The 27,849-nt window shown below is 31.7% G+C and overlaps 1 protein-coding gene across 7 annotated transcripts in view; it reads right to left on the bottom strand.

The window, feature by feature from the left end:
• Window positions 1-4,306: 4,306 nt before the first annotated feature.
• LOC106460243 (probable ubiquitin carboxyl-terminal hydrolase MINDY-4) overlaps window positions 4,307-27,849 on the bottom strand; it is a 103,225-nt gene continuing 79,682 nt past the window's right edge. For 6 of the 7 annotated variants that reach the window (XM_022386911.1, XM_013919927.2, XM_022386912.1 and 3 more), the window contains exons 13-18: window positions 26,936-27,006; window positions 25,896-25,959; window positions 23,338-23,499; window positions 20,590-20,770; window positions 15,289-15,364; window positions 4,307-8,218 (exon numbers count right to left, since the gene is read on the bottom strand). In XM_022386911.1, the coding sequence (XP_022242619.1) occupies window positions 8,170-8,218; window positions 15,289-15,364; window positions 20,590-20,770; window positions 23,338-23,499; window positions 25,896-25,959; window positions 26,936-27,006 (603 nt within the window). In that variant the 3' untranslated portion in view covers window positions 4,307-8,169. The remainder of the gene's footprint in view (window positions 8,219-15,288; window positions 15,365-20,589; window positions 20,771-23,337; window positions 23,500-25,895; window positions 25,960-26,935; window positions 27,007-27,849) is intronic. The other variant, XR_002610720.1, reaches the window with a different exon arrangement.

Genomic DNA, 27,849 nt, shown 5'->3' with positions numbered 1-27,849 from the left:
TCCTCCTGTTAAACTATCATGGGATTGACGCAACACAACTTCCCGTAACTTTCTTGGTATAACTATTTGCGAGGTCGTCACTTTCCCATCTCCGGACAAGAATACCATCTTCAAGCTTCAACTGGTGACATTGTGCCCAATAGTTCTTTGTCACAAGGCTTAGACTAGACACCTTCTCCCAAGGAGGGCATAAAACACTTGGTTTTAGAAAATCAATTATTGGCTTCAAATCTTGGTCTTTCTCCTGCTCTGCTTTAATATCTATACCTGGTTCCACTTTACCATCATCAACTCCTTCAGTCACTTTGACTTCAGCTTGATGATACCTGGTTAGTTCAACCTCTCTTTTAACAATTACCAGAATTTGGCCTTTGTTGTTCCCAAACGTCATTTCAGCAAAATTAATTACACACTTCCTCGGTAGTAAATAGTCCAACCCTAATATGCATGGGTCTTCTAAGTCAGCCAAGTATACTTTGTGCCTGTTCTTCATGCCTATGAGCTTAATAGTTACCCACACTGGTCCCAACAACCTTGCATAATGTCCTGTCACACCACAGAGCTTCTATATGGCTTCTGGTACTCCTTTGTGATCTAGCATCTTTATACTCACAAGGGTTTGCTGAGATGCAGAATCTATGACAAAGTTGTACTTTTGGCCATCCAGCTTTCTTGTGACGTAGACGCTATGTGTGCTTGGCATTTTACACCTAGCTGTTGGGACTTTCACGATGGGATTTGTTGGGTATCGCTCAACACTAACCACTACTGGTCACCCAGAGCCTGACTTATTGGTAGTATTCTTCTTACACTGGCTCCTCATATGTCCTTGCTCTCCACAGTTTCAACAACCATTCTGGGTAGCAGCCTTTCCTGCCATGGCATCTTCCCTGTGTTGAAGTTTCCGGCATTGAACTTTATTGTGCCCAGGTTTGTTACAGTGCCAGCAAAGTCCCTCAAACCATAGAGCACAATTTGAGCTCCTGGCAGAAATGAATGGATGGACAGAGGAGCAGAAAGCAGTGTACCTGGCAACGATCTTGAAGGGACAACCACTAGAAATACTTTGACAGTTGTTAGCAGACGATAAGCACAACTATAGAGCACTGGTAGCTGCTCTAGAAATCAGGTATGGAACTCAAAATCAGTCCAAAGTCTACAGGGCTAGGTTTAGAACGAGAGTCCGTGCTAAAGGGGAGAGCCTGCAAGAGCTGGCACAGGACTTGGAAAGTATGGCACACAAGGCCTACCCAACTGCACCACCCGATCTCCTCATGTTGTTGCTGAGGGATCAGTTTGTAGATGCTTTGGACAGTCCACAACTGAAGATACAAGTCAAGCAAGCACACCCCTCTACTATGCAGGACGCAATGGCCAGAGCTCTTGAATTCGAATCCTATGTTAAGTCCAGCACAAAGGTACCAAGGTTGGTACAGTCATCAGGATTCAAGGCCAGAAAAGGTCAGCTTTCAGAGAAATGCTTCCCACAGTGCCTTCCCATCGAATTCCTGTGGCTTCCTTGATACTAGATCACCACTATTGCTAACATTCATATCTGGGAAGGGACTTCTAGCAGGACTGAAGATGTCTGCATTAGGGTTTAGCTGCGAGGTCTGGAAGGGTCTTGCTGTTGTCTGGGGCTGATTAAGTCGATGTTTAATGTATCCTCCTTGTGTAAAAGACAATAAATCATCCTTTAATGTATTTCATTCACTTTGAAATTTATTAATGTTTTCCATTTGTACTTTTTGCCACTGTTGTTGACTTTCCTGTAGTTGCTGCTGACTTTCCTGTAACTGTTGGATACTTTCTTCCCGTTTCCTTTCTTGTTCTAGTTGCCACTGCTGTAATCTCTCTTCTTGTTTATTTTCTTTCTCTTCCAACCACTGCTATAGCCTCTCTTCTTGTTTCTTTTCTTTCTCCTCCAACCACTGCTGTAGTCTCTCTTCTTGTTTATTTTCTCGTTCTTCTTCTTTCCTTTCTTTTTCCTCCAACAACTGCTGTAATCTCTCTTCTTGTTTCTTTTCTCGTTCTTCTTGTTTCTTTTTTTGTTCTTGTATTGTTGCCATCAAATCTGCTAAGCTGTAGTTTGATTTGCCACTTCTCATTTCCATCTCCTTTTTTTTTTTCGTCCCACTCTCTGACACCAATTCGTTATGTCTCTGGTCATTTGTTACTTTCCCGTAAAACTCCTTCCAAAAACTTCAGCAATACAAGTCCTTTCTTAAATAAAACTAGTCTATTTTTTCTCAATACACTTAATTTCCACAGTCACTTTAACTTAAACACACGCTAGAATTCACAACGAATCACGCACTTTACTTACGGCTTACCTCGATTATCTGTCTCTATATCTCTCTGTCTGCAATTATTCTCCGTCGTCACTTCTTGCCTGTCATATATATACAAAATAGAGGGCGTCTGGCAAACACTCGTTCTAGATACTCATTATGTGTTACCAGCGTCACGTGAATTCCGCTGTCGTAACAGTATTATGTATGATGTAATCTGGCCAATGTATGTATATATATATATGTGTGTGTGTGTGTATATATATATAATGTTTCAATTAAAAATTGTCCGAAGCCAATTTTTAATTCTCTAAGGAGGGAGTTGTAACAAATTTATTGTTATGTATTTATTTTTAATATGAACGTTGTTTAGATTAATAATACTTGGAGACGGCTTGAATGGGTAATGAAGAAAAACTAATATAAGTTTAACATAACAGCAAATGTACAACGTTTGGACAAGGTTTAGTCATCATCAGGTACAAGTAGTTTACAGTGACACAGATATATATACACATACACAGTATGGAACAAAGAGGTAACATGACCTTGAAGATTAGATTAAATTCGTATTTAAAAATATGCATAACTTATAGTGTTAGATGTGTATTGAGTGTAACGAATTTGTTCTATATTTATTTTAATGACAACGTTTGTTGGGATTAGGTTTATATGTAAAAACGTCCCTAGCTTACAGTGTTTGTTACGTATGGCGAAACTCCCGCCAATTCTCCAAGGTTGTAAATATTTGTGAATGCAAGAATCGACAATATATCCACTTCCATAACGGTTTAAATATAGTTCACTATTGTTGTCCAAATTTCGAGAAAAACACTTCCCGTACATAGGAAAAGACAAAGGCCAAAGGAGAGAGCTCACAAGAATACTGGTAACCTGTTATAACAGTGTACACTACAAACCGTGATTTTGCTAACCCTTATCAACCGGAAAATATACGACATTTGATCAGGAACTGTTATAAATTTCAAACGTCAGTGGATTCTCATCGGACGTTAGTATTTTTCCGAAAGTATTACTAAATTCTCATCGGACATTAGTGGTTTTATGAAAATATAATCTTACTTCGATGGTCCAACATTTCAGTGTCTGACAAAGCTAGCTAGCTTCTCGGCAATTGTACGTACAACCGACTTCAAGAACTCGCTGGATATCAAGAAGACTCTGAACTAGAAAGATTTTGTGTTGTTTGTAAAAGTTAGTGAAATTTTTGTTTTATAAAACTTTGCTTGTGGTAACTATTCGTAATAATTGTTGTTGTAAATTGTACTATTGTATATATATATATATATTAAAACGTATTTGTGTGAAAAACGAAGAGGTGTGTATCTTGTTGGCAGATAGCGTAAATTAACTAAAATATCGGCTTTGGACTATTTCAAATTCGCAATACGTAACATGACCTACCATAATATACAGCGAAAAAGCAATTAACATTATTTTGTTCCAGCTGCCTTTGTTCTTGACTGGATAATACTTACTCTGACCAAGAAGGGGACAGGGAATATTGCTGCAATACTCTATGTTGTACAAGATATTCGACAGTGGTGTCTTTCTAAGTTCATTCACTTATATTGTAATGAAAATGACAAGTCAAAGGCATAGCACTAGTCACTCTTGGTAGATGCAACATTTCGTTCAAACTAAGAAATGTTTGATTTAATCATTCTGGAACATAATCTTGAAGGAGCAGCAGCTGAGAGAATCCAGTAAAAATGACAGCACTGTGTAAGAAAAAAAAATGCACAAACCACATGTGTACAGATTGGTCATTTTGCACTTCACTTTGTACACAGCCTCATTATTCCATTTAACAACAGTAAGAGACTTAGCATTATTTCTTGATCAATATCTTAAAGTTTTTGCCACAAAAAATCAACATACATGTATATAAACTTTAGATACTTATTAAACAACCAAAAATGCTTAAAAAATAATTGTGTAAAAAATTCACCAGGTATAAGCTGGAAACAAAAGTCATTTCAACAGAATTTCTGTTTATGTAGATAATGGAAATACTTTATTATTATTTTGCTACCCAAGATTTTCGGAAACATAAGAAGTTGTGAAAAAAGAATTTAAAGTTAAAATGAGATGATGAGCCTAGCACAAGAAAGATTAACATGTTAAAGTAGTGCAAACATTTTCATATCTGTAATTTTTAAACTTTATTATATTATAGCAGTGAGAAACCTACAGCCCTCAATTTCCCCAAACCTTAAAAATGGTCTAAGTACAAGATATACCTATTAAGTCTATATTAAGTTTATATTTGTTTAGAAAAATATTTACTTTAATTAATAAATAAATTACAATATTGTATACATAACAAATTATTCCATTCTTCTGGCTTTACATGTAAACACAGAATTCCTTCTCAAATATGCTTATAATTGGCTAATTTTCGATACATGTAACCTTCCTCACTCATTACAGACACATTATAACTTGCTGCAAAATATCTTATTTCATTATGTCCTTGTACACTACATGTAACTGACCCACTGTTAAGATCCCATCTTTTGAAATTTTCTGAGGTTTATAGTTGTAGGTTCTGATCTTCCAAGATATTTTTCTGTAGTCTCCTTGGGGCAAGTACCTATGCTTATACCACTTAAATGCTTGATTTAACATTTCTGTCACTTTTGGAATGCATTTCTTATGATATCACTGGATTTTTAATTTCAGCACATGTAATGTCTTTTTTTTTTGACAGATTAGTGCTTTTGTTAGAAGCAGTGATTTTCACATTTACATAATTATCATTAAGGATATGAAAATTTTCCAACTAATTGAAGACTACTGATTTATATGGCTAGCTTACTTTTGGTCACAAGTTCTTAACAATTATATTTACAAGCTGGATCTTATTATATCCTTTAGTCAGGTTCTTCTATGTTTAAGGTTACTACTCAGTCTTCTACCATTGTGTTGTACACGAGTTGCTTAGCTACAACTTGGCATGAAGATTACACTTGACAACTAACGTTTTCATTTCAATCATCACCACTGCTCTTTTTGTTCTATATTTTCTCTTGTACTTCAGAATTTTCCTATTCACTACTGTTGTAGTACATGTACCATCGTTTTATAAATCTATAGATTATTCGTTCCATTACAATTACTTTATTCTATTTTTTCTTCTATTACATTAAACCAAGCACAGTAAGCCTTAACGTCTTTTTTAAATAAATTCTATTTCTTTGTATTCAAACTCTTTTCTCTATATCTTTAGACTAGTATTTTTACGTCTACACCACACTTTTACTACAGATTATATGTCTTTCATACAAGCCATTTGAAGATTCTTAATCTTGTGCTTTAATTTTTGTTCTCCTCTTCTTGTCTTCAAGATTCTACACCCCAATTTGTTTCATGAAGGTGGATGAAAGTAAGAAGTTCTGAGTATTTTTTACCCCTACAAGCAACTAACTTTATGCTAGTAGAACCTAACCATCTGACTGGCATCAGTGTATCTTGTGCACATAATTTTGGAGAAGTGCCGCTCTATAAAGTCTCAACATACTACTGCAACTATTGGTTTAAGTCAAAAGTTTTACATGCACATTTCATTAGTTTAGTTACAAACCCATCTGTACATTATAAAAATATTACTGTACAACAAGCAATGTTGCCATTTAGAATTTTTGTATTAAAAACTGTATCATCTTTCCTTAGTATAACACACAATGATTACAGTTTCTTTACTTTTAATTAAGTTCAATCATCATCCTTTTGACTGAATACTGAAATTCAAACTCAGTAAGCTTTGAAAACTGTTCATGCTATAGTTGAAATTTAAAATTAGCAAAACATCCTACTTCTCAATAAAGTTACATATAGAGAAAAATACAAGATACTATTGCTCTAATGCATCTTAAAAACAATAAATAGTGAAAGGTGATGGAAATATATAAAATATAAAAATGATCTAGATGAAAACATACATGTTTGCAACATCTAATATTCAGACGCAGCCAAGTTTATTTACAACTTGTTACCTTCTAAAAATTGTGAACTTTTAGTTCTAGAGTGTAATAATGTTTTGCAATTAGGTTAAGAGTTGTAGAATTAGTTAGCATAATTTTTTTCTTTAAATAGTGGTTCACTACAAATTTTTATGGTACATGTATTTTTCATAACAAAACGATAATGTTTTTATTGTTCTTTGGTTATAATAAAACACTTTTATTGATTTCTACTTGAACATCCTATAGTAATTAAAGTTAACTACATGTGCCCCACTTTTCTGGACTGGAGGGGTGACACTGATAACCCTTGATTGTTTTCCTCCTCACAAAGAAATTCTTAACCATATTGCATGATATTTTTTATAATCTTTCTAAATAGTGTCTAGTTTTAGAAATTAACAATTCTTATATTTTGAATAAACATGACTATCATTAAAATTTTATTGTGAAGCATTATTTTGAAAAGTATCACAAATACTTCCTTTTATCTTAGAATTTAAATTTTTAATATTGTTGTTAAGGAGGTTTCACTTTATATATCTAGTCAGTTTCAACTTGATTGATATTCATTAACATTTTTTATACTTTGTCAATTGCAGTCATCAGCACTTCAGGCTATAAATCATAAAAACATGGCAAATACTGACAAAAACCTATCCATCACTGAAGATCTGACTTTTCAAAAATAGTATCACCATTACTTTTGTCAAGTCAGATACCATGATTTTTGCTAACAATATTCTTCGTTGGGATCAATTTTTATGTAATAAATAGTTTCTTTCAATCAATAATAAATTCTTTTATTTGGGTGTGTTGTTCAAATTTGATAAATCTAACAATAATATTTAATAAATAAGGATTTGAATCATCAGAATACTTTGCCATTGCCTACTGTACTCATTAAACCTAACTAGCTTACCAGATATCTTCTCACGGAAGAAAATGTCTGAAGCTTTCATAGAGGTATAATTAACCATTTTAAGAAATAACAAGAATGTAAAGAAAAAAAAGTAGAAAATTCCCAGATCTGTGGTTTGTTCTGAATTCTTCTAAACTTCCCACTGAACACCCTTGTTCAACTTCTACAGAAGCTCCAGTTAGTCACTTTATCAAGGAACTATTAACTCTTAAAAAACCACTTCATCTACTCTACACTGGTGTAAATATTTTATAATCTGCTCTATCCGATCATATGTAAGTGTTGCCTATAGATATTTTTAAGGACGTATTTCATTAGAAATTGTTCAGACCACATTTAATTCTGTGACATCATAAAATGGTGGGAATAAAGGGCTATAGTAGTAAAACCACTAACAGAGAAAGAAAATTCAGGTTAGAAAAAAAGATAATGGATAACTATAGTATTAAGTGAAGATCATTTTTTTAGCAAATATAAACTTGTACTTTGGGAAGGGCAGAAAAATAAAAAATTGATAAATGCCTTAATGTTGCATAGAAATGGAACATCTCTTTTTTCTTTCTTTGCAAATTACACTAAATGTATATGATAAAACATCACCTCTAACATATTTTTGAGTTAAAAGTTATTGAATCAAACTTAGAATCACTACTTCTACTTAAATTTTGATTTGACTTGTTTTTGTTAAGCACAAAGTTACACAATGAGCTATCTGTGCTTTTCTCACTGCAGGTATCTAAACCCACTTTTTTAGCATTATAAACTCTCCAACTTACTGTGAACCACCAAGGGAACCTTAAATTTAAAAATTTTATATGCAGGTCATTAGAGGGTTAAAAAGTATTTGCTTTTGAATATATTAATTAAGTACATTGGACAACATTTAATTCTCAACAGCAACTCTGAACCACACAATGTGAAATGTGAATTCTTAATGGTAATTCTGTGACCCACGAATAGGTGGTCTTAGTTACAAGATTGGTTCTGTGTTGTTCCAGTCTACAGCAGCTCCTTTCCACCTGAAAGTAAGGGAATAATAAGATAATATGATTAAACCCAAACACAGAAGTGTCTTTTTTTTCAATTACTACATTCCACCAATATAGAAGATTGATATTATTTGTGATGGCGATACTGAACAAAATTTACAATATGTGCATTATATGAAAGAAAAATATAAACTGGAATTAACAACATGAAATTTTATAAATTAAAATGCTAAAGCTACACATGCTTATTTAAGTAACAATACATATGAAAATCTTCTGCAAAAATAAGTTTTTGTACAATAAATAAAAAATCTGGTGATATACACAGACTGTATGTGTATTTTAAAAGACAATATAACAGTTGTGTTAAACAAGTAAGGGAAAGAGAAAGTATCATCAAGTGCTTCCTTCCCTTGATTGATTTTTTAACTTCAAGCAACTTAGTCATAAATAGCATCCCACATACAGAACAGAAAAGTAAACTGTAAAAAAATAAATTGCAGGAATAGTAAAATTTTTCCTAGTATGAAATATATAAGATTTAAGACAAACATTAAAAGAAATAAACTGTCAGCTGCAGTTTAATAAAAGTGATAAAGCCTTGCATCTATTTCCCTGTGCTTTCGATGGAGCTAAAAATTCCTCTAGCATGTAACTAGAACCAAATATTTATTGAACATCTTATGTCAATTAGACAATAGAACAATAAGTCAACTTGTACCTGATTAGCTGCTGAACTTGTGTCACTACGTAACAATGCCAATATCAAAAGATTCACATTCATTTATTATCGAGACTACTCTTACACTGTTGCATACATTAACAATTTTGTGTATTTCATGGTTTTCCCACACAATTCCATTCCATTATATTCTTAACTTATTGCTATAATTCTACCTAACAAAGAACTTTTCAAAGAACTGAAAACCTTGTAGATCAACTATTTTGTTTGTCATAAAGCACAGAGCTATACAATGGGCTATCTGTGCTGTGCCTCACTGCAGGTATCAAAACCTGGTTTTTAAGATCATAAGACTGATAAAAACCATTGGTTTTTCAGGATTACAAGCACTGAGAAATTTGTTTACAAAATTCCATGACCTTCCAGAATCTTCATGACTAGTGCAAACCCTTTGGAATGAGTTTGAAGTATCATTTAGCAACAGTAAGTTTTACAATAATGGTTTTTATCTTTGATAAAAAAAACAACAACAATATTGTATTCAGTGGCATTTGTCCATTTATTTGATTCAAGCCAGAAGGACGATAACTTCTGTTAACCCTTACAGCAACGGCTTACTTTATCATCTTCTTTTTGCATGAAAGTCTTGGTCCACCACACTACATTCTTTCCATAGTATAATGTTGTCATTTTCTCATGTTTGATGTATGTATTGTACAATTTTTTTTATCACTTGTTTGTGTTCTTTTAGCCACACAGTACTCACCATTCCAGAGGAAATGACTGGATTTTAAGCAAAGTTTCAGTAAGGTAACCAGATTATCTACATATATATTATTTCTCATTAAGAGATCTTGATCTTTGCTCAACAAATCCTTAATTACACGTATAGTCTCCTTTGTAGATATCTTTGGAAATAAAGATACTATATCAAACCTGATCATAAAATCAGTGTTCGGGGCTTTTAGTGTTCCAAAAACTTTAACAAATTCTTCAGAGTCTGCTTTGAATAGTGTGTTCAAATTGTCCTGCAAGGCAATTAAGATCGTTAGCTAGAAATTGAGCAGCACAGTTCGGAGGAGAACAAACAAGAGGGTGTGGTAGAGTTTTCTTTTATACATCTTTGGTAGAGGTTGGGCAATGTACTAAATTATTGAAACTAGGAGGCTAACTTATATTTTTATATCCTAAAATAAAGTGTAGATATTTTTGGTTTCATAGTATTCTTTATTTAACAAGACAGAAGCATTTTCTTTAACAGCAGAAAGCATCACAATATTATTGTCTTTCTTATGCTCATTAAGTGCTTTACATTTTTCAGGTTGCAGATTTGTTTTTTATCACATCTCAACAATGCTTCTTTTAACCATTTAACAAAGCTCTGATGAAATGTTATTAGCAAAAATGTCAGCAAATTAAATTTTGTTTAATGAAGGAATAAAATAAAAACCATGAGACAAAATCTCTTCTTCACTTTCTAGCAGCTTATCATTATTACATTAACAACTTGTTTTTTTTTATACAAGAGTGATTATTTATTCCTACGTTACTAGTGCTTCCCTTATGTAATCTATTCAATTATTAAATTTTCTCTATTTTATGAAACAAAATTTTGGTCACTTTTTAACAATTTTGAAAACATTCAGTTTATAAAGATTATAACAAACAGTTACTTAACTGTAGGTAATGGTATTGAGGAGAATACTGTTTTACAAAGCACGTAGCTATTTGTTCTTAGAGGAAGAACATTTTTAATAGTTTTTATTTCATTTCCTATATCTTGAAGGAACGTGTATTTGAAGACCTTTAACTCTACTAGGACTGTAGCGGAGTTCTCAGGAGTTGAGGACAAGCTTGCATATCAGATTTCACAATTTAAGCAAAAATAATAATTGTAACAGTTTTCACTCAAACATATTTAAGAATTGACATTTTGTAACTTTGAAAAATGTATTTAGTGTAATTTTCAGACACAAATTTTCAAAATGTTTGAACCTTCATCTCTGTGCAGCTACAAGAGGTATAAACAACTCCCTTAGAGAATTTTCTGTCCACCCTAAAGTATAGATTTAAATTTATTCAGGCTGTGGCATCCCTTAGGAAAAGACAGATTAAACTTTTTGTTTTTGACAATTGTGATTGAATAATTGTACATATTGCTATATGTTAATTCTTACCTGTGCTATTATGTAGGGATGATGTTTGCATAGTTTTTGAAAGATTGATATTAGCCATCCCTACATTTATTTCCATTTTTGAAAAGTTTTTTATTTGCTTGTTTTCTTTAATATAGTGTTTCAATAGACATAGAAAGGTAGTACTTATAAATTTTAAATACAATAAGGTTCCAACTGATTTATTTATTGCTTATCTATTACAGGCTGGTAATTCCTGTTTCACCCTGTACTTAAGCTTTTTAAAGAAACACTACATTTCTGTATGAAAGCTAACTTTAAGGGGTAATGATAACGTTGTTTACACTAGAATTATGATTTTTTTTAAATTACTACTAGTTAATAATACTTATAAAAGCGAATACTCTATTGAAACTATGTCACCTTAGTGAAATTGGTTGACACTAATGTTTTGGTTTTTGAGTTATCATGTAATAAAAAAGCAAAAGAAAGAAAAACAAAAAATTCAAACTTTTTGCTATGATATTCCCAGAACTTGTGACTTAGTCATTACATAGATATCATTATGGAAGGAAATACTATAGTATTTTAAAGTTCTAATGACCTATTGAGAAGATATTTAAAATACCATTTCAATGAACAATCTGAGCCATCCCTACATAGGCAGTACTACCACTTGCCTGATAAAATGGGGTAAGCAGTAATATACAGTACTGTGCAAAAGTGTTATGACAAGAGAATATTTTGTCATTCTTCTCATATTATGGTGCTAATTCTTCCATACCATTACAGAATGTAAATTTCAAAACTATGGTAATGCTTCACTGATCCCTGTTGACAATTGAATGAGTTAGGGTGAGAATACTTATTCTTTAGAATTCCTATATACTTGTACCAAGGGCATGTCATAAGGGTTCTGCTTGAACGAACTTACTGATCAAACTTAGGGTCTGAAATAACTGTCATGGTACCCCATGCAGTGTCTTAAATATCTAGAAAGAAGCTAGCATATGGTACTAGTATATGCTAGAAGAAATCAATTTAACAGCACTCCAGAAATAAATCTTGATAAAAACTGTGTTTAACACTATATATTAAGTTTTGTAGTCATGCCATGGCCTAAAAAGCATTGAGAATTGCCAGTAGAGCAGAGAGTTCACATAAAAGTTTTACGTGATGCTGGTTGGTTGCTCCAACAAATTGCTCCAGTTTTGAAATGCTCCCCAAACACTGTCAAGTACACCTTAGACAGGTAAATTTGGAAATAGGAAAGGAAAAGGCAGAACACTTAAACTCAATGATACTGATGTTAAGTATCTTCGTTTACACAGCCATTGGGACAGAAGGAAGAGTGCCACTGATACCAAGCACAAGATAAACGACCATGTACCAAATGAGAGAAAAGTGTCCAGTTCTACAGTATCAAGAAGACTCAACAAGAATGGAATATTTGGTCGTTTAGCGGTTAAAAACCTTTATTTCAATCTCCAAATAATGTCAAGAGATTGAAATTTGCTAAAAAAGAACAAAAACTGGACTGTTGATGATTGGAAAAGGGTGTTATAGATGGATGAGTCCAAGTTTGAAACATCTGGATCAAAGCGTAGGTTGTATGTCCAGAGGAAGAAATGTGAAATATACTTACCTCAATGCATAGCACCTATCATAAAGCATGGGGGAGGCAGTGTGATGGTTTGGGGGTGTTTTTTCTGCTGAGGCAAGAGGAGATAATTGCAAAATAGATGGAATAATGGACCAGCGCAAGTACCATCAGATACTGATCCATCATGGTATACCCAGTGGTTTGCATATTATTGGTAAAGGATTTTACTACCAAGAATATAATGATCCCAAACACTCATCTAACCTATACAGAAATTACTTAGCTAAGAAAGAAGCTGCTGGAGTCATTCAAATGATGCAATAGCCTCCACATATCCCTGATCTCAACTCAATTGAGCAGATCAAAAACTTTACAAATCAAAGTTACTTCCAAAGAAACTTTATGGGAGTGTATTAGAACCATTTCGAGTAAAATCTCAAAGTACACTTTGATTAAATATGTTGCAACAATGCCTGAAAGACTGTCTGCAGTTATTAAAGCAAAAGGGGGACACTAAAAATATTAACTGTTTGCTGAACTCAAGCACTTCTACAGAGTTTCTGTTAGTTTCACCTGTGATTTACCTTCTATTGTTCTTTGAAAGTAGCCTGAAATCTAATTTTTGACTTTGTCCTAACACTTTTGCACAGTACTGTATGGCTTCTAAGAAAGTGACTAATAAAAATTCTCAAAGTGGAGAACAAAGGATTCTAATATAAAGTTTAGAAAACTTAGGAACAAGCAACAAACCTGAGAATTCTTTTATAGTTTCTTTTAATGATCTATTTGTTCATAATAATCTATTGGTGTTATATTATGTCTGTTTTAAAACTACAAAAATATTCTTATATCAAAATAGATAAGATAAGGAAATTTAGAGTTAGTGAATACAGTAAGCTAGGAGTTCTGTGATGTCAAACTACTCAAATAACAGAAAAGCTTTTTTTATTCACAAATATTAGTAAATGCCTTAGCATCATGCATCCAAGAAAATGAACATAATACAATAGGGAGTAAATGTTGTGCAGCTGACCAAGAATTTCATGTGAAGATAATAAAAAAAATTAAACAAGACGTTGCCATAAAGGTTAACAGAAGTTACTCTCCTTTTGACACAAGTCAAAATAATGAACACATACCACTCAATGTAGTATGGTACTTTTCTATTTATTGAAGACAACAAAACACTACTGGGGTTGATGTTAAAGTTGTATTATAATTAATTTGTAGGTACAAGACTAAATAACCTATTGAAAATTCATCATGTTAGTGATTTAGTTTCTATACAACTAATTGACACAACATTATATTATAATACTACCAGCATTGCCTGGGTTTTTGAAAAAAAAAAATACTCTGTTCCCCATTCCACATTTTGACAGGTAAAAAATATTTTGTGAATTTATGAAAAAAAAACAACCTTAGGTTTGATTTTTGAAAATAAACTACGAACCTGTTTTAAACCAGTGCTTCCTTATTAACAATGTTTTTTGTTTTTCCTTCACTGACAAAGATAAATAGGCCCATACTGTTCCCCACTCTTAAGCATCCAACGTAGAGTTGTCCACGTAAGTAACATGGTGACGTCAATTCAAGTAACACTACTTTCAGAGACTGGCCCTGTGCTTTGTTGATTGACATCGCAAAACTTAATTGAACTGAGAACTGCAGGCATTTGAGCTCGAAGGGGAGATCGGTTGGAATTAGTGGGATGAAAAAATGTTCCCCTTTGTTGTTCCCAATAATTATTTTATTTTATAGGCTAGGCCTACTGTTTACTTTTTCATAAATGACATTCTAATTTTGCATAAATTTTTTTTGTGTGTGAGGTTAAATATATGACGTATTAGTAGATCTATAACTAAATAGGCCTATCTATTCTAGTGCTATATATTCTAAATTAAACTTTAACTCAAACTTACCAAAAAATGTCAAGTCTGGCCAGTAAACAATAGATACGTATATCAACGAAATATTGTCATTTTGTGCACCTTCATGTGAGCAAAGTGTGACATGTGCAGTGAACATGGCAGACATATATAAATTACATAATGTGTTTTGGTTAACAATGCTTTCTACACGTTTCATATTTTTTTAATAATCATTTATTTTCTAACCATTACTGTAGATTTCACTTTTGATAGATAACACTTTAAACTCATTCCAACAAACATATTTAAACAATATACTTTTCATGTCATACTAACATATTACCCATTAAAGGTTACAAGGAGTTGAAAACTTGCAGAAATAAGATAAATAATGTTTGTGAAGAAATGTCCTAGTTTCTTAACATAAAATAACATCCACACAATAATTCTAAAATCACATTGAGATTCTGCTATGTTGTGTCATATTCAATACCCATTAATAAATTAAGTCACATAATGCATGGATTAAACTCCATAACAGAGGATATGATTATATTAATCAATAAACTGGCTAATAAACCTTACTCTACTAAATAACATGGAATGTAACTTATAAAGTTATTAAAGTAATATATCTTATTATCTGTATTCATAAGTTAAAAGATGAATTGTAATGATTCTCTACATTTTGAAAGTATAACTTCTACAATTATAAGCAAGACCTACACAAGAAACAAAATATTTGGGAAGTTTCCAATGCCTGTTATATAATTGTTAGTTTATAAACAAATAAAATATCCCTGCCATACCTGGTTTGTATACATAGTTCTAATGGAGGCACCAAGTCCACATCATCCGGTTCGTGAACTACATTTCCCTTTGGATCTATAAAAACAAATTCAATGTCTTAACTATGGAGCATTAATTTACATTTCATAAGATAAAACACAAATACCATTATCCACGTATCACACATTATCTTGTATCTTTAGGCATTCATCAGAGACAATGCTATCAACTTGAGTTTTTGTTAAACTATGATTTTAAGTATTCAGCAAAGTAATATCATTGGTTGTGGAATGTAAATTACACATTTCACAAGAAGTTTGCTTCTTATAACAAAGAACTGCTATTCAAAAGGTGATTAAACTTGTTTAAGTGGAAATTCTTAAATACAAAAAAGATTTTAAACTGTATAAAAGTTCTAGTTATGCCTTTAACAACCAATGGAATTCTTAGATGATATTAGTCTATACACAATTTTACTTATTCATTCCTAAAAGGGAAAACATTATACACAGGAATCCCATGTGTATCAGACAGGAAAGACCAATGTGTTGTGAAACTGAACCTCAATATTTTGTAATCAAAATTAATTTGAAAAAGATACCTCTACTAAAAAAAAAGATGTAATTTCTCATTCCACCCCTCTGCATCATATTGCATAGAATTTTCCTGTATACAAAATGATTACATATCCTCATGATAGTCATGTGATTATGATTCCCTATTGTCACACTCAAAGGTCAATCACCAACTATCACATGTTATCACTCCTACCTGACCTTTACCTAAACTGTTCCTTACCAAAAGTCATTACATTTTCTTGACCCACCATTAAGGAACGGGTGAGGGTGAGACTGGTTATGGTACAAATTAGTATCACTTTAAACTTAAGTTTATAAAATTCTAATTTCAAATACAATACTACAACTCTCCTATAACCTTCAGCTAGAACACTCATACTGAAAAAAAGGGGTAAGAATGGAGTAAGGAGAAGTGCCTATCACTCCTAAGAAAATAAAATTTTATACAAGCTAGCAGCATCATGTAAAGGCAGACTTTAACCGTTTCACAATGGGTAGGTTAAATTGTGCATGACACAACCTTTTACAGAATTACATTACTTTATTATCAATGTATACAAATAAACTCAGCATGAAACCAGAGTTAATAAATCAAATTTTAATACTATTTACATTCTACATTCTTAATTTTATAAGGAAATGTTTAAAAGAAAATTCTCAATCTCCCCTAGTATGAGAACTGTAACATTTGCTCTCTAAGTCTTCCCTCTTTAATTTATTTACTACACCTCTAAGAAGTATGGAATAGTTTGATGGTATAGTTACTAGAACAAATAATACTAACCATAAAGTGTACATTAAAATATTCAGTATGTAACATACCAAATGACTATAGAGGTATATGAACTCCCAATGCTGGCCCCACAACATCACACACACAGAAGTCTGTGGACCTGATGTGAAGAAGCACCCTCATAACCTATCATTCAAACACAAAGTAGATGGTTCTCACAATATTCATCTCAAATGCACAGTTACTGAAACCCATGGATTAAGTTCAGAATATACATTTATTGAATCACTTTGACTGGTACAATGTGAAAAAATAAGCTAGAGAGTGTTAGACATCTAAATAAAGCCAAACATTTTCAAAGTCCAGGATCTCTTTCAACAATTTTTTCCCCGAGGCAGAAATTCTTCTAGTTTTCCTCTACTGCATTCATACCCAGAAAGGCCACAAGTTGAAAACAAAATACAAATTCCCTCAGGTAGTATAGAGCACTGAGTTAAACAACTAAAGTAAACACCACAGGACCAATGAGAACAAAAGTGAAGATGAAGAGCTCTCACTCACTGTGAAGAAACCAACATCATCAAGGAACTAAGAGAGACATATTCATGACTATAAAAACCAGATGATAATAAAGAATACTTAATAAATGAACAAAGAGGTGAAATGTTTTCATCAAGCAGAAACCCATTGAACATCAGAATATACAGGTGTACAGGTGGTTCTTACAGAAACACCAGAAATATTGAGCTATTTTAGTTGTGGAACAAAATTAATCTTTCTTTAAATATTTAGAAAAATAAATCCTACCAACTGTGTAATTATGTAACACACTAGTGTGTTACTAAAATGAGGGTATAAAAGACTGTTTAACTTAATTGCTAATATTACATTTAAGTTAATAAAACATCAATTAGTGTACACATAAAATTATCAATTAATCAAAATTATGATTAAATAAATATATGTCATGAAAATAATTAACATTTAAACCCAAGCATCAAAAGTTATATTGCTTCTAGCAGATCATGAGCAGTAACTTCTGGAAAATCTTTAAAGATGTGTTGAAAGAGTAGAAAGTTTAGGTTTATTTGTTTTTAAATTTATCCAATGATGTATAACTTATTTGAATATAAAACTTATAAATTGTAATACATGTCAATCGCATGATCTACCAAAAACAAATGTTTGTCAAGCAGAATCTGTTTTGTTTGTATAATTAAAATTTCAAAGCTTCCCTGATCATTCAATATTAGAGTATGAATAAAATTACCGGAAGTACTGATATTTTTTTTACCTATTAAAACTTTGTACAAGTTATACCATTTTATAGGTATTATGTTTATGAAACCACATTAAATCCCATATTAGCTTTCTTTCCTGACAAGTTTCATTTTAAGCTAGCACAAAAACAACTGTTTGCATACTGTTGCAGAGTGAAACATACATATTACAGACAGTGATGGTTATTAAGTTTGATACAGTGTTAATATTAGCATGACAAGAATTAACATTTAAACCCAAGCCCTGTTGCTTCTAGTTAATCAAAAGCAGTAACTTATAGAAAATCTGAATGGTAGGTTTATTTTATTTGCTTTTAAACACAAAACTAAATAATAATTATTGAAGGTTACTAAACAAGCTTGGGGTGGGGATCTGGGTTTATATATTGTCTTGTTTTATACTCTGGGCAATTAAATAGATTACCTACAAGCACTGATTACACCAACTAGTGTTAGGTAAAATTATCAAGTAATTGAAATTATGATTAAATAAATTGATGTTATGAAAATAATTAACTAATCAAAATTAATTTTTGAATTATCACTATTTTTTTTATAATTCCAATCATCCAAGTATTCAAAACATTAGCTGTTACTACTACAGTTTGCAAGACTGCACAATGGTATGCATGCAATCCTGATTGTACACAACTCATATATGTGAGGGTATGGGCTAGTGGATGTTGGTTACATAACTAATAACACTGGTGCTTGTTCAATGGTGAGGAACCCACTTTGAGACTAATAATGGTTGGAGACGGCTTGAATGGGTCGAAACGTTGTACATTTGCTGTTATGTTAAACTTATATTAGTTTTTCTTCATTACCCATTCAATCCATCTCCAACCATTATTGGTGTCTGTTGTGTGTGTTTACCTTGAATGTCAAAGCAATAGGGTAGCTCTAACTTAAAATACTGCTTATTTATTACAAGCACAAACATAACCACTGTTACCTTGAGTGAGATTGTTTTAATAAAAAAACTTATGGCAAATTAATATCCTTTAATTTCAAATAAAACTTTGTTTTCTGAATAACTTGTATAAGTGTATTTGTCAGAAATTACTAGACATGAACTAATAACAGTCTAACAATATGTTGTACTGTTAAGTTGTTAATCAATCTACATAAACAGGACTCCAATTTCATTAATATTAGCACTCATTAAATAGGAAGTAGAAAAAGGGAAAACAAAAGTTTGGCTGTCATAATGTTAACTTTAAATACTGACTGCCTAGTACAGTAAGCTTTAAATTCATTGATTCATAGATTTTTCAGCATGTACATTTCTAATTTTTTCAACATGTAACACAAATTATAAACATTTAATGTGTTCTTTCTAAACTTCTGCCCACACCTTCACACTCTCACTTAATATATTGTGATTTTTCTATATTTACAATGTTGACAATTATTTTTTTACTTTTTCCCACTGATTATTTAGTAAGAAAAACAATTCTGAAATGTCTGTAATTAAAGATTTTTCAGATTACCCAGGTTTTAATATTTCATATACTTTGATTTCCACCTCATGAGTCATTTCAATTTCTGCAAAGAATCATCCAGTATCAGCACATGTTTCTTAAGAAATAGTAAATGTACTGTCTTTGTTTCTCTAGGAATTTGTTTCACTGAATTAAACATTATCTATCAAACACTGTGACAAGAATCAATACTAGTTTTTTCACATGAAGTCTAAGTAACATTATTTCTGACAAAGAATTAGTTTATATCATTTTAGTAGTCTTGTGAAAATGTTTAAGGAGAAACCCACAGAACAGTATAAGTTGTATTTTCAGCTTGTTATAGGTTTCATACTACATTGTACATAATATACATTTTCATGTGGAAAATGTCCATCATACTAAACAAAAATGTACTTCAAAAGTCTTTAAAAGAAAAACAACAACCCAAAACAAGCTGCAAGTAGGAAGATTAGTCTCGTGAGAATAATCAAACAATGAGCACCAGATCTAAAGTACAAACATATTGATAAAGTTATCTGAGAATCTATCTAAAATTTACTAGATAGAGCGTAATGAAAAAAAATTCATTTTCACTATAATAATGACATTACAACATCATCTGTTTCATACGTTGACTACTTAACCTAAAACCTTTCACACCACTACCCAGAAATGGTATACAAGATTTACACTAGCAAGTTTTATAGCAAACAAACCTAACTATTATGATTATGTAAGCTTTACACTTGTAAGTTTTTGTACTAAAAAAGTCTAAGTTATTAGCTATATGCTCTTATATTTTTAGTCTAAAAGGCTGATATTATCAAGTTACATAAAGTTCATAAATGTAAGTTTTCAGATAGGTATGAAAAGAGACTTAACATACAAGTATATACAATTGTTATCCTTAAACATTTGAGGTAGAATAGACTGGAAAATAATATCTGCATATTTAAGTTTGTTCTTAGATATTTTAAAGCCTACTGTATTAGAAAACAAAACTTTATTCTCTTACAATCTTAAGAATATACAGAAAGAATATAAATATACATGAAGTATATCTTTAGAGGTATTTAAGTCTATCGCCAAAGAATGTTCATATACTTCTCACAAGCTTTCAGGAATGTAAAAAAAGGAAAAAAATTCAAATTCCATAACCTGGACAAAGTGTTACAAGCTATATTTTAATTATTTTATAAAGCCTTATCTCTTCAAGCAACAAATCTTTCATTATAATTATAATCTATTTAAAAATGGCACTCACCTATTGTTAAACAAATTTCTTCATCCTGTCTAGCCAGTCCATCATAGTAAAACAAGTCAAAGAGGAAACCTTCCAAGTCTACCGAAAGTGCCCCTTTGTAAGTGGCAAAAAGTACAGAAAAGTGGCTTTCACTGAGAACAATCCAGATAGGATTTAGAGGGTTCTTGTAGTGAGATCCTACCTAGATGAAAAATGACATGTCCAACTATCATCAACTACTTATCTTTGAATACCTGTCAAGCTAAGTAGTTCTGAAGCTATTACAGAATGTTCTACAGTAAACAAAAATAAAAAATATCCACAAACAATGTCTAAATGACACCTAGATAGACCACTGCTACATCTTTCGTATCTCAGCTGGCTCGATAAGCTCTGGTATAGGGGCCAAAGGCCTCACTGGCAATGGATATGGAATATGTAGCGTGGTTGACATATCATTACACATTCTTCATTTTCACTCACAAGTTCTTAAAATTATGTACGTGGTTTTCTCCTTTTGTTAATGTGATTGCTTTCCCCATTCCAAGAACAAGAAGACTATATTGCTTGGTTGCCAGTTCTTCTGAATTAATAGTAAAGTTAATGTAAATAAAATGATAATAAATAACTAGTGTTAGTAATAATGTGTTAGTAATCCTTCCAATAATTCAGATTTTTTAAACGACTTAAATAAAACTGATAACAATTACGCTTCACTTACTCAACCTATTTCACAATGTAACAATTGTTGTACATGAAATTGATGATATAAATAGTGCCTTAACAGTCATTTCCTAGCCAGCCTGATGAGCCCTGGTTGGGTGAAATGCCCCTTTGGCACTGGACATGACAGATGTAGTGTGGCTGGCATATTATTATTACACATTTTTTACTTTCACTCGTAAATTCTTAGGATAACATATCCACGTACAGTACAAATGGTACCAAAATTGCCTTTTTACAGGGTTTCCATGAATTGTTACTACTCCACCCATTCATAAATACTACCTACACTCTTTAATACAAAATTACACTCACCAATGGTAGTATTGAGAAATGGTTGAAATATTAAGATAAATAATTTGTTCATCAGAATTGATAATCAATTATAACCAGTTAGCAACATTTTCTTTATTTTTCATTAAGTTTAAGAACAAATATTTCAGATTAGTTGCATTCATTTGGAGTTTTTTCTTTTATCTCTTTATCTTACCATTCAGGATAAATCTGTAGTAAAGAAACACATGAAAACTTAATAGTTTAAACTAGGCATGTGCAACTTCTTTCAAGGAATGGGTCGGATAGCAATTTGTAAATGTATTTGAGGGACACACCGCATGAAGCAAAATTTCTTATTACCATAAAAAGGGGTACAAATAGAAGAGCAGTAGCATATACAGTGAATGAGAGTATTATCTAATTAACAAAAGTTATGAAAAATAAAATGCTTTAAACCATTTACCATAGCGGTAGGTGGATCAGATTTGTAGCTAATAATCCATATTTTCATATTATACAAGTTTTAAGTTCTTAGATTTATAAGGCAATATTAAAAAACAAATCCTGAATTTCCCCTAGTGTGAGAAATGCAACATTTATTCTCTAGTCATTCCCTCTTCTCTAATTTATTCACACCCCTCCAATAAGTACAAAATTTAATGTAAATTACTCACTATAATATCATCATTGCTAAAAAAAAGCATAATTTTCCAAGCCCTCAATCTTGTTTGGTTACAGAGACATCAAACAGAAAATCAGACTCCACTTGAAACACCCACCTGTCACATCCTTTAGTCGATATCTTTTCCATGGGAATGAAGCTTGTACTAAAAGAGAAATTGACAATTCTCTGTACAGAAAACAATATAATACAACACATCATTTAATGGATGAAAACCTTGACTTTCTGTTGGTTATAAATGATATAATATTAAATCTAAGAGAGAACTATTAACAAATCCTAAAAGGGCTTGGATGATTTTGTAACAGCTCTTGTCGCACAGTTATACAGTCTACAGCAGTGATTACTCCTATATACAGAGTGATAGTCAGTAAGACAAAAATAGAATAATTCAAAGGAAAATGAGTTCCTTATATTTTATTTGTTAAAAATAATTTAATTTCAGACTTTTATCAGTTTGTAGGCACTCAAGTTTATTTTTTCCTTGATTGATTACAGAAAAAAATATAAGTTCACAGGCGGCTCGTGAGCCAGATTCAATTATATTTTAAGAACTCATTGCAGGTCAGATGCAGCCCATATGTTGCACATGCCTGGTTTAAACTTTGTGCATGGTTATTAAAATCATCCTTTTATTTTGTACAATATGAATTTCAAGCAATAAACACATCCTAGTTTCATTTCAGACAGACTTAATTCCAAGAATTGTTTCAGGCCTTTAATTATCTAACAAAATCTCAGCTTGGCTGGGTTTGGTGACTGTAAACCAATGTGAACACATCTTAATTATCTTAAATATCTACTTTTCTTGCAACAAGGCTGAGAAACAAAAATATATCAAAAATGTAAAAACCACATATCCCCAAAACAGAATTCTAATCATTTTTAATCAATTATGGTAAAACATACTTGAATACTCATTTATTTGATTTTGATGACTTATCTTTGATTATTCTGACTGTCACACCACTAACCAATGGTACATAGATGCATGTATCAATGGTTTTTATAACAAATACGAAAATTTAATTTCAAAAATGTGTTATATTCAGAAACAATAAAAAAACTTAGAATGTTGTGATATTTACCTCACAAGACTGATAATGTTCAAACAGGGAGAGAAAACCTATGTCACTTGTTTCTGGAATCCCATGAAGGATTGTTTTATCCTTATCAGCTGTGCCCAGTTCCACCATTCCATCAAAAACATTGGACACAGCCTTTCCAATAAGAAACAAGTTTACCATCTCCTGTATTTATCAATAAAAAATATTAGTATTAAACACAAGTTTTGATTTTTACTATAAGTAAGTTATTCTAACATCAAGTTGTGCTTCAACAAAACAAATAGTACTTTTAAAAAAGTAAAAATACTGTCAATGTTTTTACATCTGACTTATGTAACAAAGAAAAATAAATTCACTTTTCTTTATGTACAGACACACACTCACATTTATCTATGTAAAAAGGCTTCCTGTATTTTTAGCACTTACAGTTTGCTATAACAGTAGGTCACTAGTAACCATATTATGCTCATAATTTCTTTAAAAAAGTAGCTGTGTTCCCTAACTTAATACTGTTGTTGTTTTTTAGTGCAAAGCAACATAATAAGCTATCTGTGCTCTGTCTACCAGTGAGAATTGAACCTCAGATTTTAACATTGTATACACAGATACCTACCACTGACTCACCCTGAGAATGCATAATACAGAAACATCAACACAACTATAAACCAAATTTAAGACTTTGTAGGATGAATTATAATCACTTACTACACATAGGGAAATAATCAGCACCATGAAATATCGGCAAAAAACTTTACATTTTTCAACTTAAAAATGTTTACCTTTTAGAATTAGATTTATACTCAGTCAAACTCTACTAATCTTGGTATTTGTTGACATAACTTATTAAATTTCTAATTCACAAACACTTTTAAACAGATACACACATATAAAATATTTATACATATATATGTGGTAATTACACAAGTATTTGTTAACAGTTAAGAAGTTAACAACAACAGTATTGATTACTAATGAGCATAATAACTACTCAAAATATTTGTACACCTGATTATTAATATCCTTTCTTTCTCTATTACTTAAAATGACTTACAAAAAACAACATAATTTAGAACATAGTACTTTGTCAAATGTAACAACAAAATTTGGCAACTTTGTATAAAAATGAAATAATGAAAAAAAATTAAAAGCATACACATTTCATCAAGTTAAAAAATTCCAGGTAATAAATCTGGTGAAACATTGTGCATATTTCTAGCTTTTTAAACTGTTTTATCCAAAATACGTTTTACTGTCAAACATGCATCCTTATATATATATATTCTCCTTTGAACTTGTTTTTGAGATTATAAAAGCCAACTGCAACAGATTGTATGTGAAATATACTTACTAATTTAATAAATATTTTTTCAGAAATAAATATACAGACATGATCATGTGCTATACATATGTTACCCAAAAATACAATAATGGAAAAACAGTCTCTTATGGCAGATAAATTTTCCTGTCTAACTGAAGCAGCATGTGCAGGGTGAATCAGAAGTTCATTGAAAGGTAAATAATTCTGAAATGAAGGAATACAAGAAAAATAGTTGTCAGTGGTATGGGAAAATGGGTTGTGGGTCCTGTGATAATATCCCTGAGGTCATTCAAAGTTAACTTAATGATCTTTCCCTTCAAACTTATCAGTATGCCCCATACACCACAAATGTCAATGACAAAGGTGTAGACAATAACAAATAAAACATTTTAAACCAAAAATTATCAAAATCACTCAAGAACAACAGTTACAGACACAAATGTACCCCTACTCCTTCCACACACAGAATTATGTCACAAAGGATCAAAATCTGACTAAATAAAGGTTATTACACAAATCTAGATTTGAAGTGGAAGGTCAGAATTTTACACAAACACATAATTGCACATTTGAAGAGCCCAAAAGGTTAAAAGTATTAAAATAAAAGTCTTTAATATAAAGCACCACACAAGCACTGTGCTACAAATGCTCCCAATCACCTAAATAATGACACAGTATTGAGATGAAAAATAGTTTAACAAGGGTCTAAAGTCAAGAATGCCCTGACTACTTTTGGCTTCCACAACAAACAGTTCCCAGATGAATGTCATCCTTTACAACAGATGACAGGAAATGTGGTAACAGTGGCTACATGCTACAAGCTCATTTATGCATAAGTGCTGTGTAGCAAGACCAGAAACATAAACCTTGAATATTGATAACAAAGCTGCTATATCAACATTTGGCACATTTCCAAAATGTTTGTAAACATTTCATTATATTGCTGGGAGGATATTTACCTCATCTGAACTCATGCCCATAACTGTTGCTGTAGAGCAATTTTAGGCTAAAAAATTTTTCATTTGTTATGGAAATTGATGCATATTAATCAAAGTTTAAAAAGGCATGACCTTGAATGACCTCAATGATATTGTCAGCATAAACCAACAACAACTCATTTCCTACCACTAACAATTATTTTCCTTTAACTCTTCATTTGTGAACTAGTTGTTTGTCACTGGTCTTCCGAGTAATTCAGTATAAAGAAGAGCATATATATTTTCAAATAATGACATAAATTTACAATACGATCAAAATCTACCTGTGTACAATACCCATGTCTTCCAATTAATGTGGAGTGTGGATCATCCATGTCTTTCAGAACTCTTAAACAAAACCCAAAATACAAATGATTATTGTATCAATGCCTGTATAAAAAATAAAACTGCTATCTAAGTCATGTGTACAGATAAACATGAAAAAACAACAACCTTTACTTCTGAAATAAGGATATTCATAAATAGTCCGTTGAAACATTTACACATTAAAATTTCAAAAAAGCAGCTCACATACGTATTAAAATAACTGCTAATTTGGTGAGCCTTGTATATACAAGCATTTAGATATTGCAAAAATGTTACATAGTATAATTCAGAAGCTCAGCAATGTACTATATATGCTGAGATGTTTAATTGATTCAACAGGTATAGAACTGTGTACATCTAACTGGGATGCATTACTGTTTAAATGATTCAACTGGTATATAAGTGTGAACATGTAACTGAAAAGCATTACTGTTTAATGGATTCAACAAAAAGAAAAGTGTGTAGACACAATAGGTAGATGTACCATTTAATGGACTTGACAGATTCAGAAATTTGTACATGTAAACAGCATTTATTACTGATAATGTATGCAACAGATACAGAAGTGTGAAACCACAAAGTCACATGTCTTGAGATTAGCACATTCTATGCTACATAATATAGACTAATATTTCATCCATTTATTATTTAAAGCTCAAAGCTACATAATAAAGTATTTGCACTATCATTTGAACATGGATATAATCCCAAATTTTAGCACTATAATACCTCAATTTTGCCACAGAAACACTTGGGAGGCAGTAGATTTATTATGCATACTATATTAATTTACTTTTACAGACCAGTGCAACCAAAAAAAAAAAACAGTACTTCAGAAATGCTCTAGTAATTTTCAGAAGGAAACTGCTTCATTATTAATTTCTAATTAGTGGATAATAATATGCCTAGCACCAAAGTATATCTAGCTTTGCTTCCTTACAAATAAATGATAAAAAAAATCCTATCATGAGATAAGCAAATAACATCTGTCCCATACCTGTCAATGCCTCGGGATAAAATGGCAGAGTATAGGAAAGTGATACAACTACTTGAATTGTCAGACTGCAGCTGTAAAGTGAACAAAAGTTTCAGTTTTAATAGTAAATGTTTTAATAACTTACTATTAAATAAAATGATACATTTTATCATTAGTTAGAAACATTAAATTGCTTTTTATAGAAATAAAAAACCATGAGAAACAATTTTGATACTTCTGTACATGTAATTAAGATATATTTTACCTATTTACTTCACAAAATTAAAACTGCAATTTTATTTGAACAGTTACTTTTGTTCACAGAAATATAACACTATCATAAACAAACCACAACATTAGTGATGGTGAAAGGCAAAACCATCAAAAAAGCTGTAGCATTTTATCAAGCACAAAGTCATAAAAAAAACTTAGTAAAAATTCTGAATTACTTATTCTTTTAACATCTTGATTTTTACTGTGAATAACACTAACATTAAAATTTTATAGACAAATAAAACTGCTGATAAATAACTAGAATGGCTAATTGTACAATCACCTCACTCTGTTCAATTTTAAATTTAATCACAATTAAAATTAATTAATTACATTAACAAACCAAGATGAATGTATAATTTGGACCCAGCATGGCCAGGTGGTTAAGGTGCTCAACTCGCAATCTGAGGGTCGAGGGTTCGAATCCCTATCCCACCAAACATGCTCGCCCTTTCAGCCATGGGGGTGTTATAATGTGATGGTGAATCCCACTATTCGTTGGTAAAAGAGTAGCCCAAGAATTGGAGGGTGGGTGGTGATGACTAGCTACCTTCCCTCTAGTCTTACACTGCTAAATTAGGGACGGCTAGCACAGATAGCCCTCGTGTAGCTTTGAACAAAATTCAAAAACAAACATAAAATTTGCAAAAGTTTGTAACATA

This window comes from Limulus polyphemus, unplaced genomic scaffold, assembly GCF_000517525.1.
Source record: "Limulus polyphemus unplaced genomic scaffold, Limulus_polyphemus-2.1.2 Scaffold734, whole genome shotgun sequence".
Taxonomy (NCBI): Eukaryota; Metazoa; Arthropoda; class Merostomata; order Xiphosura; family Limulidae; genus Limulus; species Limulus polyphemus.
This window is presented reverse-complemented; position numbering and strand designations above follow the sequence as displayed.